The sequence below is a fragment of the Ursus arctos genome, unplaced genomic scaffold (assembly GCF_023065955.2).
Source record: "Ursus arctos isolate Adak ecotype North America unplaced genomic scaffold, UrsArc2.0 scaffold_3, whole genome shotgun sequence".
NCBI lineage: Eukaryota > Metazoa > Chordata > Mammalia > Carnivora > Ursidae > Ursus > Ursus arctos.
Window position 1 is genome coordinate 17,621,833 of NW_026622985.1, and position 16,333 is coordinate 17,638,165.

The 16,333-nt window shown below is 49.5% G+C and overlaps 1 protein-coding gene across 7 annotated transcripts in view; it reads left to right on the forward strand.

Annotated features, from left to right (window-relative positions):
* Positions 1–16,333, forward strand: part of ATXN7L1 (ataxin 7 like 1) — a 229,113-nt gene that overhangs the window by 77,967 nt on the left and 134,813 nt on the right. For 5 of the 7 annotated variants that reach the window (XM_026503771.4, XM_057304073.1, XM_026503781.4 and 2 more), the window contains exon 3: positions 3,829–3,933. The exons of the other annotated variants lie outside the window; for them this stretch is intronic. In XM_026503771.4, coding sequence (XP_026359556.2) covers positions 3,829–3,933 — 105 coding nt within the window. The remainder of the gene's footprint in view (positions 1–3,828; positions 3,934–16,333) is intronic. 7 annotated transcript variants of the gene reach the window in all.

Consider the following 16,333-nt stretch of genomic DNA (forward strand, 5'->3'; position numbering starts at 1 on the left):
TCTTTGCCTGGAAAGTGGAGATGATGGCCACTTTCTAGGTCATTATGAGGATTAACGAAGGTAATGTTTTTACATCACAAAGTCTAGAAGGATCCATATTAACCTGTCAAGGGTGGCTTCCCCCAGGTGGTCTCCTTGCAGGTGGTTTCATTTTTCCCTGTTTTCTCATCTTTCTTCAGTGGTGCTCTGGTAAGTGCTTGGAAACCGGCTCTCCAAAAGACCAGACCTGATTTGTAGTCTGTGCCCCTTTCCGTGGTGTAAGTATCCCACAAAGGCTGATGTCAAGCTACCACCGAATGCCACTGAACAAACTGGGGAGAGACAGGCTGGGACAAGCCCACTGCAGCACACCACTGTTGTTCTTTTGCACTGAATGTGTTGTCTGGGCAGTAAGCTGAGAGAGAGAGGAAATTAATGAATAGAGTACCCAGCATTGTGCCGGGCATAATAGTTTTCAGTGCTGCCTGACTTTCCTCCATCCCCAGGCAAACAGCACACCGACTGTGATGGCCAGGCTGTGCGAGGTGGTGGTCTTCTGAGAGGCTGAGTGCCCTTATCTTGCTCCCCATCTGCCGGGCTCTCAGAACCTGGGCAGCCTATAGAGGAGACTCAAAGGTCGGCCAACTGAGGAATAATCAGGCAGGCAAGAAGGTCCTTTCACTTTCCATGGGAGACACGCTTTTAGCCAACGTGGGCAAGGTTGAAACTGTCCTAGAGGAAACCGAGAAGGGTCTCGGAGCAAAGAGCCTGAAGGGGAGCGCACACATAGACGCACGCACGCACGCAGGCACTCACCCCTGCGGCCAGCCTAAGGCCAGTCTGACTCATGACCAGAGAGGAGGGTGTGTACCTTGGGGGGGGGGGCTCTGCAGATTTCTGAAGGATTACAGAAGAAGTGGGAGTCCTGAGAGCCTTCCGACAGGTCAGCAGGTGTGCACAGCAGAGGGGCAGAGGCACGCTCGCTCCCCACACCCTGCGGACTCCGCACAGCTGCCCGCAGACAGTAAGCACTCCAGCCATTTTTATTAACGCTTGTGTTTTTAATTCATAAATTTCTTCTGTTCCCGTATAGCTTGATCTATTGCAGAAAGGATGTAAGGCCCCTCGCTAAATGCTTGTCGAATCAATAAGTAAGTCTTAGCCCTCGCCAGCTCCTGGTTTCACATGTTCCCGGACATAAAATGTGACTAAATCTAAATGAGATGCAAAATGTTAATGAAGGCTGCCGGTGACTTTGTTTTTAATTTCTTCTGGCTCTTTTGCATTTTTCAAATGTATCTTCAAAGAACATGGATCACTTTTGTTATTTAAAAAAAAAAAAGACCACGTATTATAAAAATAAACAACCCATAATAAAGAATAGGATCGAATGGTATCAGCCGTTAAGGACACCGACAGATGTCCTCTCCACGCTGTGGTGCTCAAACCAGGGGTCCCGGACATGTTGGGTGGCCCAGCGTGGACCTCCTCATGCTTCAGGACACTTGTCACAGCTGGGTTCTGTCTCGGCCTCTCTTTCCTCAGGCCTCCCGCCCACCAGGTACTGACTAATAACGTTCCCCTGCGGTAACAAGTCTTAGTCAGAAGTGGAAACAGAGGCGAGTCCTAGAGAGGGGAAATAACAGGCCGCGCCCAGGGCCACCAACAAGTGAGAAGTTCACAGGGCCTGCGTCCCCAGCCCCACCCCGGCCCCTCGGCATGTGGGCCCTCAGGCACCTGCAGCTCGAGGAGGACCTGCTGCCACCTTGTAGCCACACGTCCCCTCCGGGGCAGCGCGGGACCCAGCCCCTCGTCCGGTGACAAACGTGTCCGCTCCACGTCTGTCTGAGCGGTGGGGCTGTTCTGAGGACGCAGCGCTGACGGTGCCCTGTGAAAGCGTGTGCCGGCTGATAAACGAGCCGTCCCCACGTCATGAGGGACTCGGCTCTTCCCTGCGACCTGGCTCTGCAGTTTCGGGAGCCTTCGCACGTTTGTTAGTTTTTTTGTGAAAGACGAAGGTTGAGTCTAGAAAATGAGGGCCTGAGGGATGGGGAGAGAAAGTTCAAGAAGTTTGCGACAGAAAGCATGCTCGTGTGTACACTGTCTTTTAACTCCTCTGTCAACCATGTGGGTGCTTCCCAGCCTCCCGCTCTTCGAGGCTCGGGAGTGACTCTAGAGCCGGTGGGCTGAGAGGAGGCAAGGCCAGGTGCCCCCGGGGCTCCGTGTGCACCAGTGGTACACAGGGAGCTGTGACCATGTGTCCTCGGAACCTAACTAATTTTCTTTCTTTTTTGACTTTTATTCACATACTGTACAAATTCCCCCATGTAAAGTGTATAAGCCAGTGGTTTGTAGTATATTCACAAGATTGTACAACCATCACCACCATCTGTCTTAGAACATTTTTGTCACACCCAAAAGAAACCCTGAGCCCCTTAGCAGCAACCCCCCCAAACCCCTGCAGGCCCCCGAGCCCAAGCCAGGCACAAATCTAGTTTTGTCTCTCTAAATTTGCCTGATCTGGACACACGGAGTCCTACAGCATGTGGCCTCTTGTGTCTGTCTGCTTTCACTTTACGTCATGTCTTCAAGCTTCACCCGTGTTGTAGCCGGCGTCGGCCCCTTGTTCCTTTTCATGGCTGAATAGTATTCCATTATCTGCTGAGAACGCGTTTTGTTGATCTTCACTGGTTGATGGACATCTGGGCTGTTCCCACTTTTTGGCTGTTGTGAATAATGCTGCCACAAACATGCATGGACAAGTCTTTGTGTGGACTTGCATTCGTGTCCCTTAGGCCACACAACTGATTTTTTTAACAGTGTATAGCTGATCGTGTCTCTCCTTTGCTTGAAAACCTTCAGTAGTTTCTCTTGTTTTTAAAATCAGGTTCAAAATCCTTACTTGGTCCACAAGGCGGACAGCTTCTGGGCTCTCCCCTTCTTCTCCTGTTCCAGCCAAGAGGTTCCACTGACACACAGCCCTTCCTACCTTGGAAGCCCCGGAACTTGCCTCCCCGCCTCCCCCCAGCCCTTTGTTGAACCCCCACGCCTCCCAAGGTCTCAGCCAAAATACCTCCTGCTCAGGGAAGCCTCTTCAGTGCCTCTGACCAGGTTGGGTCCACATGCTCTCATAGGATTCCCCCATCCCTCTCCTTAGCACATACCCCAGTGAGAACCACATGATGGCTTGTGTGGTGAGCTGTTTCGTATTTCTCTCGTCTGCCGCCGTACCCTCAGGAGAGTGGGGCCCTCGTTGGCATCAGCCATGCCCGGCACTAGCACAGTGCCTGGCACTTAGGCGCTCAGTAAATATTGGGCAGATGAGTAACAGGTAATGAGGGCAGCAAACAAATCGCTTGTTTGGTGGCTTCCTTTTGCCATGGGGTCTCCCTCAAGTGGTGGGGAAACAGAGGCAGTGGCTCTCTCAGGCCTCCTGCCCCCCAACCCACCTGAGAGACCTCTGCTTAAGTTGGAATGGGTTTGGGGGAACCCCCCCCCGTCCTCGAATAACTAGAGCCCCATTGGGTGCCAGCTAACACGTGGGCTCTCTCTCAGGACAAGGTAGCTCCCCGCAGCATAGGACGTGGGGCAGCTCCCCACGCTGTCCACACTGGGGGTTACAGCGGCCCACCTGCAGGGGTGATGTGAAGAGGGGGGTCCGTGAGTCTGCAGCTTCTGTGATAGCCGGGAGCCGCATTAGGACAAACCTTGTTCCGTTTAGTAAAGATCATTGCTTTTCTGTGCGTTTCGTTTGAAAAACTGTCCTTGAGGAAATTGCGAGAGGAAACTGTAGACCTTCTGAGACTTAATTGCTTTTTTCAAAACACCGTGTTTTCATTTCCCCCACAGATATGCACTTATTTGGCCATTATCCCGCACATGACGACTTCTATCTCGTAGTGTGCAGTGCCTGCAATCAGGCCGTCAAGCCACAGGTTTTCCAGGCGCACTGCGGTAAGTGGACCCCCGCACCCCGCCGCACGTTCGCAGCCACCACTCCCACCACAGTCGCCTCCCCTTCAGCTCCCAGGCGGGTCAGCCCCGTGTGCGGGGCCACTCGCCCAAGGCGGTGGGTAAATTCTTCCTGCGGCTCTGCCTCTGCTCACAGGGGAACTATTTGCGGAGCTGTAGTCCTTCTCGGAAATGCTCAGCCCTGTCAGAACAAATGAGAGAAAACCTGCTACTTGTTTAGGGAAATGGGACCAGACTGAAGCCATCCGCCCAACCTTCGGGGGGCCTCCCAAGGTGACCATAGGAAAGGCAGAGCGGTGGCTTGAGGAGCTGCTCCTGAAAGAGGGGGCCAGACTGAGTCCTCCAGGGGTTACCCCAGGAGGGGCTGGGACTGAGGGGTTCTTGGGCTGCCGCCCCAAGGAAATGCCTGGTACTTGCAGCCTCAGGTTCACTTTCTCTCTCTCCAAGAATGCTCTCTGTGTTTGGGAACTTGCTTTCCCTCTGTATCTTTACATCCTTGGTGTAATAAATTCCCTTCAGTAGTACAACAGCAAACCCTAGACCCCCCTTTAGAGCAGGTGCCATGGACATACAACAGATAAAGTCCACATGACCGCTACTCGGGAACGCACAAACAGCTACTGACCTTGGACAGGCAGTTGCTTAACCTCGCAGGATGGACGTTTCCTTATCTTTAAACGGGGAGTTGGACCAGATGATTTCCAAAGCTGTGAACTCCCCAAGAGGCTTTCTCGATCTTTTTGCTTAAGCCCCACTCCCTTTTTGATGAACGTCATGTCTCACTGCCCCCTTTTACTGTTATAGCTCAAAGCACGTTAAGTATCGTGCCAAAAAAAAATCAAAGCAATAATAATATTGGGTATGCTTTTGTAAATTACACATTTCCTCTTTCTCACACTCAGCATTTCTGACTTTCCCCCACACCCTTCAGTTGTCAGTGTTCTGTAATAAATCGGTTTAAAGTAAAGTGAGCTGCTTATCCAAGCTCCTCCTCAGTAAATGTATTTGGGCCTTAAGAATAGTTCTTATGTATTCTAATATCATCTATGAATATGTATGTATATGATATATCCATATCTAAATATGTATATAATCTTTATCAGTGTGTGCATTTATATATATATATATATATATATATATATATATATATATATAGTGGGAATATCTTGTGTTTTTAATATGTAGAAAGAGAATCTAGGATTTAGGGGCACTTTCTAGAACTTTCTTACCTACACAAGGTAGAGAGAGGGCCCAAGATAAAGTACCATACAGAGAGCTCTGCGTAGAGGCCAAGTCTCCCGCCGTCCCTGCAGCCGGCTCCTTGAGCTAGGTTTCTCCTCCTCTTCCATGAGGAGTGATCTCCATAGGTGCTTCTAGCTCTAACATTTTCGCTTCTGGCAGACTGAGCATGAAAGGAGCAAGTTATGTGCTCGGCACGAGCTGACCTTGCTCACTGCTCTGTAGCAAATGACCCTCTCTTCCTCCAAGAGGAGAGAAAGGGTCAGACCTTTCCAAAGGGAAACTGTCAGAGACCCAGAGGTGGTGCTACCAGCTGAGGTGACAGGTGGGCGAATGGAAAGCAGAGCAGTGGCGGGAAGATCCCACACAGCTGGTTTGTTCAGTGAGTGACCGTGGCATCCATGTGGCCAATTGCTTCTGTCTGTCTCGTGATGATGCGGAGGCTAGGGCACCCCAAATGTGATAGACGTTCATTCATTCGCAGGGACTGCTGCTGTTCTGGGCACTGGGATACAGCTGCGAGTGGGACAGACGAAAATCCCATAAGCCATCAAAACCTTCCCTGGGAACTTAATTCACTGGCAGAGGCTTTGATGGAAGGAACCAGAAAGGGACCTGGGACCCCACTGTGCCCTACAGAGTTCTGCCCAAGGTGAGGCCTCATCTAGCCAGTGAAAGAGGTCTCGAGGTCTTGGCTCTGCTGACACACCTGCCTCCCTCTGTTCTAGGCCTTTTGGTTCAAGAGCCAAGTCAAGCTTAGGGAGACAGCCCAGGGTTTTGTGGCCACCTCCTCTGAGCAGTGGCAGTAAATTAGTTTGGGGGTTTGGGGTGATTGGCCTCATCACTCGAAGCCCAGCCTCCTTTGAGCTTCTCGCCGAGCCAGCTGAGCTTCTCGCCGAGCCAGCTGACAAGTAGCAGTGGAAACACAACCACAGCTCAGCAGACAGAGCGCACAACCTCCCTTGTCTTTCAGGCGTGTGTCCTGCTGATTCACAGCCCGTATTTATCAAGACCAGGAGAATGCAAGGCAGAGCTCAGAACCACAGCAATTCTTTCGGGGGCAGGGAGGATTTCTTAGTTTCCCTGAGAATTCTTTCAATGGTTTAATGATATTTCTTTTCTTGCTGTTTTATCTCCAGTGACTAGCCTTGCTATTTCCAACAAGTGAGTAAGAATGACACTGCTAAATGCCAGGGACAGTGCTGTGCGCTTTCCTTATCTTTGAGTGTAGAATCCTCTCAACAGCCCTATGAAGTAGGGACCACTGTGGTCCCTGTTTTGAACGTGAGGAAGCTAAGGCTCGGGAGCGCTTGCCTGAGGTCTCAAAGCCGTGCAGGCGCAGAGCCTGATTTTGAATGTAGGCTGCGTCACTCCAGAATGAGGGACGTACGTAGTCTGCTTGCTTGTCCCTCACTGCCCCTCTGCATGGATCCCGTGCCCTCCCTGCCTTGCCCAGACTCCAGGACCTGCCCCCGTTCACTGGCCAGGGAGCACCTGCGAGTCCAGGTCTTTAATCCCTATTTTGTTATCAGAGCTTTTTTTCAAAAGGAATCTCAGGATGAAACTTGATCTATAAATATATATGCAAAGCAGAGCCCCTGGAGTTGAACTTTGTATAGGAACTCGAGCCCCACCTACCTGGCCTCGCCTGACTCCCAACCTGCCAGGGGTCCATAGAACAGTATTTGAAGTCTGTTGTAATGGAGAGGACGTGGGCTGGGAGCCAGACAAAGCAGTTCACGTGAACTGTGTGACCTTGGGCAGGTCACCTCTGTCTCTCCACCTTGTCTGCCTCATGGAGTTGTTGGTGTGGAGTCACTGGTAGGAAGCACCTTCTTGCAAATACACCCAGAGTGTGGGTTCCTTTCCTCCCCCTTCCTGCATGTCATCGTGTCTCACTGCCCCCAGCTGGACCTGAGTCGGCCCTCCTAACAGCCATCGAATTCCGTTCTCCTGTGCCACGACACCTTCTGCCGTGCACTTCAGTTTTCTGTGGACTGTCTTGGCCCCTCTACCAGCCTCTTGGGTCTCTTCAGGACCAGGGATGTGCCTTGTTGGCTCTGTATTCCCAGCACCCAGAAATGAGTCCATCACCACCGGCCCTGGCCCCAGGAAGCAGAGCTGGGGTGCAGGGGGACGGACATACCTAGGGACCGGTATGCCTGGGGCCAGATCCCAGCTCAGCCGTGCCCAGCCCTGAGACCCTGAACTGGTCACTTTTTAAATGACAGGGGACTGGATAATGTGTTCTCTTAGCAACATACTCATTCGCAGCATGTGTGATTCAGCTCCTGGATTTTATAGATACTGGCGTGGGGGGGGGGGCAACATCCAAGATCTCGGTGTCCTGGTTGTTTAAGTTAAATTGAAAAAAGCGCACGTCGTGTGTGTGTGTGTGTGTGTGTGTGTGTGTGTGTGTGAGTATTTAGGCAGTTGGTTCTGGGGACTTTGAAGGTTGATGGTAATGTGAAAAATTGAAAGCCGTAGTGGAAAAATCATGAATTTTGGAGTCAAACAGACCCGGCTTAGAATCTTGACTAACATTTACTATCTGTGTAACGTTGGGCTAATCGCATGACCTTTCTGAGCCTCACTTTCCTCTAAAATGAAGGTGATAGTTCTTGCCTCGCAGTTACTGTGAGGAACGGAGATAAAGTAGAGTTTCCTGGCACGTGGTAAGGGAATAAAGAAAGGGTAGCTATTATTGTCAATAAAGTGTGGCTCTTTCTTATTAAGTTGAATGTTTCTTATGAAAAATGGGAAAACCGATTCAGTCAAATGCTTCCTGTCTTCGTTTCCTGCCCAGGCTCAGGGGGTGTGCGCGCTGAGGTCAGCCTGTAGACGTTGGCCTGTGATTCATCTTCAGCCTTGCGTACTCTTGGAGGCAAGATTTGTCAGCCTCGAGGATCTGGCTTTATAGGTATGGTTTACATTCACATGAGGCCCCAGTGTCAGCTTCTCTGGAAATGGCGTGAGGCTCCAGGTCCCTCTCTGCGGTCCCTGCCAGGTCCATCCTGCTTTGGCCGCCTTGCCATACAGGGTCACATGAGTCCCCACTCCCAGGACTCTCTGCATTCCTGTTTGCTCCTGACTTTGTGCCCCACACTGATGTCCCAGACATAAAAAGCAGGTGGGCCCAGAGGTGAGACCCTGTGCTTGGTATGGAGGGAGGCTCTCTGGGAGCCACCTTCTGGGCCACCCCACCTGTGTTGGTCCTCTGAGGTCTGTTTCCTGAGTCTGTGCAAGCATCCTTTTGATGCCTTTTAAACCTCCACCTTTCCTAATTCTAGTTCTAGATTTTAATTCTAGTTCTACCTTGTTATTAAAGCCCCTTAGGTGAGCTGATGAGGTGATTTAGGGGTAGTCACAGAAAGGGGGAAACAGAAGCCTTGCCTTGGAGGCTGCCCAGCCCTAGTTGTAGCTTGATACGCTGCCATGATGTGATTGGCTTATGGCTGGGAGTAGCCTCTCTGGGGTCAGTCTGCTTGGAATCAAGTTCCAGCTCTGCCATTTGTTAGTTATGTGACTTGGGCAGGTTACTTGGCCTCTCTGTGCTTTAGTGTTCTTATTCGTAAAATGGGTAGAGTGGTTTACCTCATAAGGTGGTTGTAATGATTAAAAGAACTTGGGGCGCCTGGGTGGCTCAGTCAGTGAAGCGTCCAACTTGATCTCAGCTCAGGTCTTGATCTCAGGGTCATGAGTTCAAGTCTTATATTGGGCATGGAGACTACTTAAGAAGAAGAACTTGCATTTGGAAAGTACTTCATACAATAGTGAAACAAAGTTTGCTTTAACAAGAAAAAAGGCTATCAAAAACCAAGTGATAAGCTACAGAGATTTGTAATGAAATCTTGTCCAGGGGCGCCTGGGTGGCTCAGTTGGTTAAGCGTCTGCCTTCAGCTCAGGTCATGATCCCAGGGTCCTGGGATCGAGCCCTGCATCAGGCTCCCTGCTTAGTGGGGAGTCTGCTTCTCCCTCTCCCTCTGCCCCTCCCCCTGCTTATGCACATCTCTCTCTCAAATAAATATATAAATAAAATCTTTAAAAAAAAAAAAAAGGAAAGAAAGAAATCTTATCCAAAGGGTTTTCGCTTGGGATTAAAGCAGAGCAGGAGGGTGACATGTGTGACTCTTCCTCTTATGTCAGTGCTGTTGTGGGTCCCACCCTCATCCCAGAGAGACTGCTGTTGCCATTTTTCCAAAAGGAATCCTCTGTGTGATACATGCATGCGGGTAGGTGTGTGTGTGTGTGTGTAGGGGTCTTATCTGTGTGCCCAGGCATGTGTATAAGCTCAAAACAAGGAGATGCAAGGTGCCTACAATGGAAAAAAATATCGGTATTACTTTTGGTAGGTGCGTGCTTTAACAGTCTGGAGTACTGTAATCCAGGAGAAGACTATAATAGATTTAAGCTGTGTCTTTGTAACAGGGCTGAACATTTATGAAGTTGTAGTTGTAGGATTTGTCCAAATGAAAGCAGTATGATGTTTTTTTCTTTCCTTATCTCCTAATATACTTGCATAATGAACTACTGTGAAGCAGGGTTTCTCACCAGCAACACTGTTCCCTTCAGGGGCTGGATAATTGTTTGTGATGGAGGCACCCTGTGCAGTGTGGGGCCTCTATCCACTCGATGCCAGTAGCAGCCCCCACCCTTAGTCATGACAACCAAAACCGTCTCCAGCCATTGTCAGCGTCCCCTAAGGGACAAAATCTCCCCCCGTTGAAAACGACTCCCGTAAAATAGAACACCCCCCATGTGTCAAAGCATATTCTTTGCTTTTCTATATTTAAATTTTCCTCCACGTGAAAGTGAATGTGCGTGCACATACACACGAAGCCCAGAAATAACCGCCGTGGAATCACACACACACACACACACACACACACACACACACACACACGGCAGCATGTAGAAAGTTTACTATTTCAGCTTCCACAGAGCCGGTCACCGGGCTATTTCCCCATCACATTTGTATGCAAAGCATAAAACAAGCTATCTTCTAGAAACCCATAAGCTGCAGTTTCCCACCTCAAAACCAGAAAAGGGGAGAAAAGGCAAAAGCAATAGCATGTCCATATACACAGATTCTTCAGAAATGTTCAGCCACAGTTGGTGCTTGCCCTCCACGCCGAGAACCCTGCAGCCCCACACCCCATCCATCAGACAGAGATAATCCTTGGATGTCACTGCTACTTAAAAAAAAAAATGTATTAGAACTGAAGAACCTAGATGTCATTCAGTAGACAAGAGAGGATTAATTTTTCCCCTCTTTCTCAGAGAGGCCTTTTTATTCCCTTTCCTGATTATATTTTTGAATGCCCTTCAAGTAGCTGTTTTGCATGTTGATAGTGATGCAGTCGAATTTAATGAACTGTGAGCTAAAGCAGAGAGGCTGAGCGGGAAAATAAATGAGTGACAGCAACTCACCTTCGTTCCTTCCACGCACGTCCAGATGCCGATGTCGGTTGGGTACCGGCAGTGACACAGCCCAGCAGCCCTGCACACGGGAGCCTCATTAAGGAGGTTCCAGGCTTTCCTGCCATTGTTCTTTTTATTTTATCTGTCTCTGGGTGACCTCTGGTTGAGGAGGAAACACACCATTTGTGCTTCTGAGCCCTAGAGAAAGTCCCTCTGAAAGTCGGTGTCCCCTGGGCTTCTGGGGAATCATCACCGCCTAATTATCCTACAGGACTTCCTGTCTGAACGTGTTGACGGGCACCACCGCGGAGCACTTGGGTCTAGTGTCAGTGCAGTTGGATTTGTTTGTTGAGATTACATTTCTGTTGTTGCTTCTGTTCGTCATCTTTTACGAGAGTGGATTACTTACCCCGGAGAAGTGTAAAATAATTAAAGGAAATTGTTCTCATCAAACATATTCTTTGTCGAGTCTGACAGCATTAATTAATAAGGCTTGGCAAGAGCATGTGAATATGTGCAAACTTTATATTGTTAGTAGGATTCTTTTTTACCTTTAATTTGATGAATGTATCCCCAGTCCAGAGTGAACTCCTAGATTGATACGTCTTTTGGGCTTCTTATGATCAGAAACAGTATCGGCCATTGTTTCTTCTGATGTCTTCTTCCCATCAAATCTGGTCCAGTGTGACTCATACGATAGGTCCTCAGGAAATTCCTGTAAATCCTCCAGAGATCGCTATGGAAAGAAATGGCAGACGGACCGATTACCAAACGGTTATACCTTACGTCAAGCATGACATCTGAGAGAATCTACAACAAAGTAGGACTGCGTTTTGCTCCACTTCGGATGTTTATATTTTTGAACTTGCAGCTGCTCAAATTACAGTTAATGCTGGATCTGGAACAGAGCAGGTTGACCTGGTCCCAAACCCGGACTTTTCTTTTTACTCTGCTAATGGAAAACAGAAATACCAATAACAACAATGATGATAAAGCTAATGCACGTGGTGGGCACTTACACGTACTAAGCTTTCTGTGTGTTCGTGAATCCTGTCGCCACCGTGGTCATATTGGCCGTGTCACATAGCAAAGGCAAGGGAAATTCAGAGGATTTAAGAAATTTGCTCAAGATCGGGCCGATGTAAGTGGCAGAACCAGGGTTCCAACCTCTGTCTGACTCAAGTCACTTTAACCACTGTCCAGGTTGAATGTTTTGGGTCTGGAACTCCCTGCAACACTGTAACTAGGCTTGGATACAGAAAGGTCATTGTGGTCCCCTGTGGGATCTGCACAGGGACTCACAGGCAGCTGAGTTCCCTGTCTCTTTCTCTCCCACACTGCTGACCTGGTCTGCTTACTGGCAGAGGTGAGGAACTTGGGCACAGTCTTGAGGAAAGGAAGAAGGGAGGAATAAATCAGCTCTGGTAAGTGTGTTTGGAGCCTCAGCCACAGCATTTGAACAGACCTTTAAATATCGACAGGTAAAAAGAAGGGAGCTTGTAAGAGGTGGTGGAGTGATACCATCGTCAGTACCTGCTGCCTACAGATTCCCCTTTATCGCCAACAAATGAGCAGATCCCCGAGACCCACAAACAGGAGGTACTTTCCTCTACACCCCTCGAAATTCCCTTTCTGCGTGTTTCTGGGAATTAAGTAGAAATGCTAACAAATAAACAGCAGATGTAATGGTTCAGCTCAAATTTAAAGCCAAATTAATAGGATCTTCATAACCTTAGGATTGCTGAATTCATCTTTAATTGAAAAAAAATCTGGGGCACCTGGGTGGCTCAGTCGGTTAGGCGTCCTGCCTTCGGATCAGGTCATGATCTCAGGGTCCTGGGATCGAGCCCCACATCGGGCTCCCTGCTCAGCGGGGAGCCTGCTTCTCCCTCTCCCTCTGTGTACTTCTTCCTGCTTGTGCGCACTCGCTCACTCTCTGTCAAATAAATAGTCTTTAAAAAAAGAAAAAAAACTACTTATAATCTCATCAAAGCCCATTTCTTGAAGGCTGAATCTTTTGGGTCACCTTCAGAGTCACGTGGCTTTGATTCATTCATTTATTTGAAAAATACTTGAGCACCTGTTATATGCAGGCATTGTTCTGGTGTCGCAGGCATCGTGGTAAGCATCACAAACAAGGGCATGGCTTTCTTGAGGCCTACATTCTGGTAGGTTAAATGACATAAACAAAAATGCAACCAAGTCCTATGAAGAGCTGGCACAAGAGTGTCCCAGCAGAGAGCACAGCAGAAGAGGTGGGCGGGACCAGAACTATAGAGCCCTGCAGGCCAGGGTCCAGAGTTTGGGTTTGATTCTGAGAAGACACTGAGGGCACCCAGAGAGGGAAAGACATAATTTGGTTGATATTTTTAGATGATCACTCTGGCTGCTTAGAGCCTGGGAAACCTCCTAGGGACAAGTGCAGTGCTGTGCAGATAGACAGAAAAGGATAACTTTGAGGTCCGTTCTGGAAGTGTAACTGACAGAATTTGATGATGGGCTGAATTGGGAAAGAGAGGGGTCAACATTTAGGATTAGTCAGCAGGGGAATGGTCAGTGATCTGGTGGGAATGACGGCGGAGGATGACGACATGGAAACCAAGACAGGAAAGCCTTTTTTGTAGACCCGGTCAAATGCCAAGAGGTTGAGTGAGAGGAGAAAAGAGAAGAAGCCTCTAGATTTGCCACCATAGGCTGTTACTGATCTTGACAATAGCCATCTCAGATGTGTCTTGAGATTTTTTTTTCCAAGTGCAGGTGACTTCATTTTTACATCCCTGATAGACCTCTTTTTAGGCTGACAGCGCCCCAAGTGTGTTATCTGCATTTGTGCTGAGCTCAGCTGCCACCCAACCAAACCGTCAGCTCATTCCTCTGCCCCTGGCATCCCTGTGTTCTGTGGGACTGATCACTATGCAGCGGGGTCACCTGCAAACACTAGCTGCTGAGCCTTATGCATCCCTGAGTCCCAGTGCGGAGCACATTTCCTGACTTGCTACACAGTCAGGTAGAAGGAAGGACTCCTCCAATCCCAATCAGTGTGCTCTCACACCCTCCACCTCACCAGTATTAGCATATGTGATGGCTATTGCAAATGCTCGTTGACTTGTCCATCCCATCTCTCTCCCTCTCTCTCCATCTATCCCTCTCTCTCTCTCTCTCTCTCTCTCTCACACACACACACACACACACACACACACACGTACCCCAGACCAGGAGTAGTTCCAAGGAGCCAGGAGCCCTGTCGTCACACTCACCATTATATTACCTGCGTCAGTGATGAGTGCTGGATATACAGTTGATGCTCAGTGTACTTCTTTAAAAATGAACCTTATGAGAAAAGAGGGAGGAAGCAAACAATGAAGGAAAATTGGCTTGCTATTTGTGAAGAAGCCAGATTCCACATGTAAACGAGTACATTCATTTAGAAGATACCACTCCTTGAAAGAGAATGACGGGCTGTGTTCTAATACAGTTGGAGAGGCGGCATCCGGGGAAACGTCCTTCCCCGCTGAGCGGCTTGGGAGGCTGCTGCTTTGATCCTTGACCACAGCTGATTTCTGGAGGGCTGTCACTGTAACATGACCCCTGGCTCTGACTCATCACTGGCTTGTCCTCGCTGCGCGGGCTGCACTGTTCCATTCCTCAGAGCAGTATCAACCGAGGAAAATTAGGGGAACAGTCATCGCTTTATTTAAATCCGAGGAAAGAATGTTGCCAGCACAGATTCAAAAGGTCATTTTGCAATTCTCCCCATCCTGAGCAGTGAGTAGAGCAGCATTTCCCAGGCAGCGTTCCCTCCCCGGTGTAGTGAACCGGCACCGCAAGAGCTAGAGCTGCAGGTGGACGCAGGTGGGTGCACACATGCCGGGACCCCTGCACCCAGATCCCTCCGGGGGTTTGCAGCAGCTCTCCCAAGATTGAAGTGCTCTGAGGTCTTGGAGTAAAACACAAAAACATCTCTTTCACTGTGGAGTCTCATCACTCTCAATTTATCTGAATTCAGCCATAGGCACTGGGTAATCATCATCACCATCATGATGCACTTCTGTTTCCAGTAACGTGACCCCAGACACAAACCCACCTTATCTGGGGCAGGAGCAGAGAAACAAAGATTTTTTTTTCCAGCCCTGGAGGAAGAAGTGGCCATAGACAGAGCCCACGATCCCCAGACCAGATGCACTGTGCTTTATAACAGAAGGGCATTCGGCGGTGTGGTGGTTACACATCGTTTTCACTGAGGTGATGCAGGAACCCAGCTCTTGTCCAAGCTGGAACTCTGCTGAGTGCTTGTCCTTTTAGAAAGGGCTCTGGAGTTCTCGCTCAAGGAGTTGATTCTTAGTGCTTGGCCGGGGTCCCTGAGAGTGTTACCTCCCAGAGCGTCCCATACAAGGAACCCGCGTGTAGACTTGCCTTGGGACTTTAAAGAAGGTTCCAAGCCCTCTCGTTTCTAAAGTCATAGCCCTTCCCTCGTGTGTACGTTTACTATGGCAAGTTTCTTTTTCCCTCAAGAAAGGTGCTGTTAAATTGACGTGGTGTCTCAGCAGTTAGTGGCGTCCTGGGATGGAGGGAATCCTGCAACTTGGGTGGGACCTGCCCTGTGCTGTTGCACAGAGCCAGGCCCTTTGGAAAACGGAGCGCAAGTTAGAGCAGGAGACACGGAAATAAATGAGTCCGGGGTCAATAAAGGATGAGAGTGCGCAAATGATTTCACTACGATGAATCCTGCTTCACATGGAATGAATAATAACTTTCTTTCTGGAGAAAGACACCTTTGTTTTACAAAACTGCAACTGTAGATTTCTAAGGTGTGGTTTCTGGCAAACCCTGTGATTTGTTTGCCTATTAGCATCCTCGATGCTTTGCTTCTCTCCCCCAGGAATTACTTCTTCAAATTCCTGAGCCTTCCCCAGAGCTGCGTGTGGCTGCGTTCGTGTTGTGTCCGTGGTTTCCGCTCAGCTGCACGAGTGGCTGCCCCCAGCCCATACCTGACCCTCTTCAACAAGTGCCGGCCTCCAACAGGGGCGCTCTGCGTCCGTCCCCATTAGTAAGGTCACACTGACACCGGCCCTGCATTACGGGCAGTTCTGGGTGTCATCCTGATGGCGGCCCTATCTCCAAGTTTAGGTGAGTCGTTACCAGCGTGTTTAAGGAGGCAGGGCCTGGATGGCAAGTGCTTTCAAAATTCTGACGCTGCTTTCTCGGCTGCCCTGTCAGATCCTTACCACTTGTGACACTCACTGTTGGGTTTGGCAGTGGGGCCCCTCTGCCCTCATGACAAACCTTTGCCCCGCTGCGAGGAGCCCAGAGACCCGCGGGGAGGCCCAGAGGTGGAGGGGTTGCCCGGGTGAGCTGGCCCGCCTGGGGCTTGTGATGTTTGTAAGCCAGGAAAGCACCGGGCTGTTTTAACCACCGCAGGTGCGCGGGGCACAGGCAGAAGAGCTGTGTCCTTCTCTCTTATCTTCCATCTTTCTGCCTCCCACCCCCGCTCACCCACAGAACCTACACACCTGTCAGTAATTCGATTCGGTCCACATTACCCTGATCCTGTGTTCTGTCCATTTTCTGTTGTTTGGAGGTTTTCTTTTTAATATTTGTCTCCTTAGTCAACCAGCACTGGAACTGAATTGGATCGGCAGCACGGTCCAGGGGAAGGACCATCTGTCTGGTTTGGGTTTTGTTCTGAGGGATTCCTTGGGGGAAGCGCTTCCTCCCCGCAGGA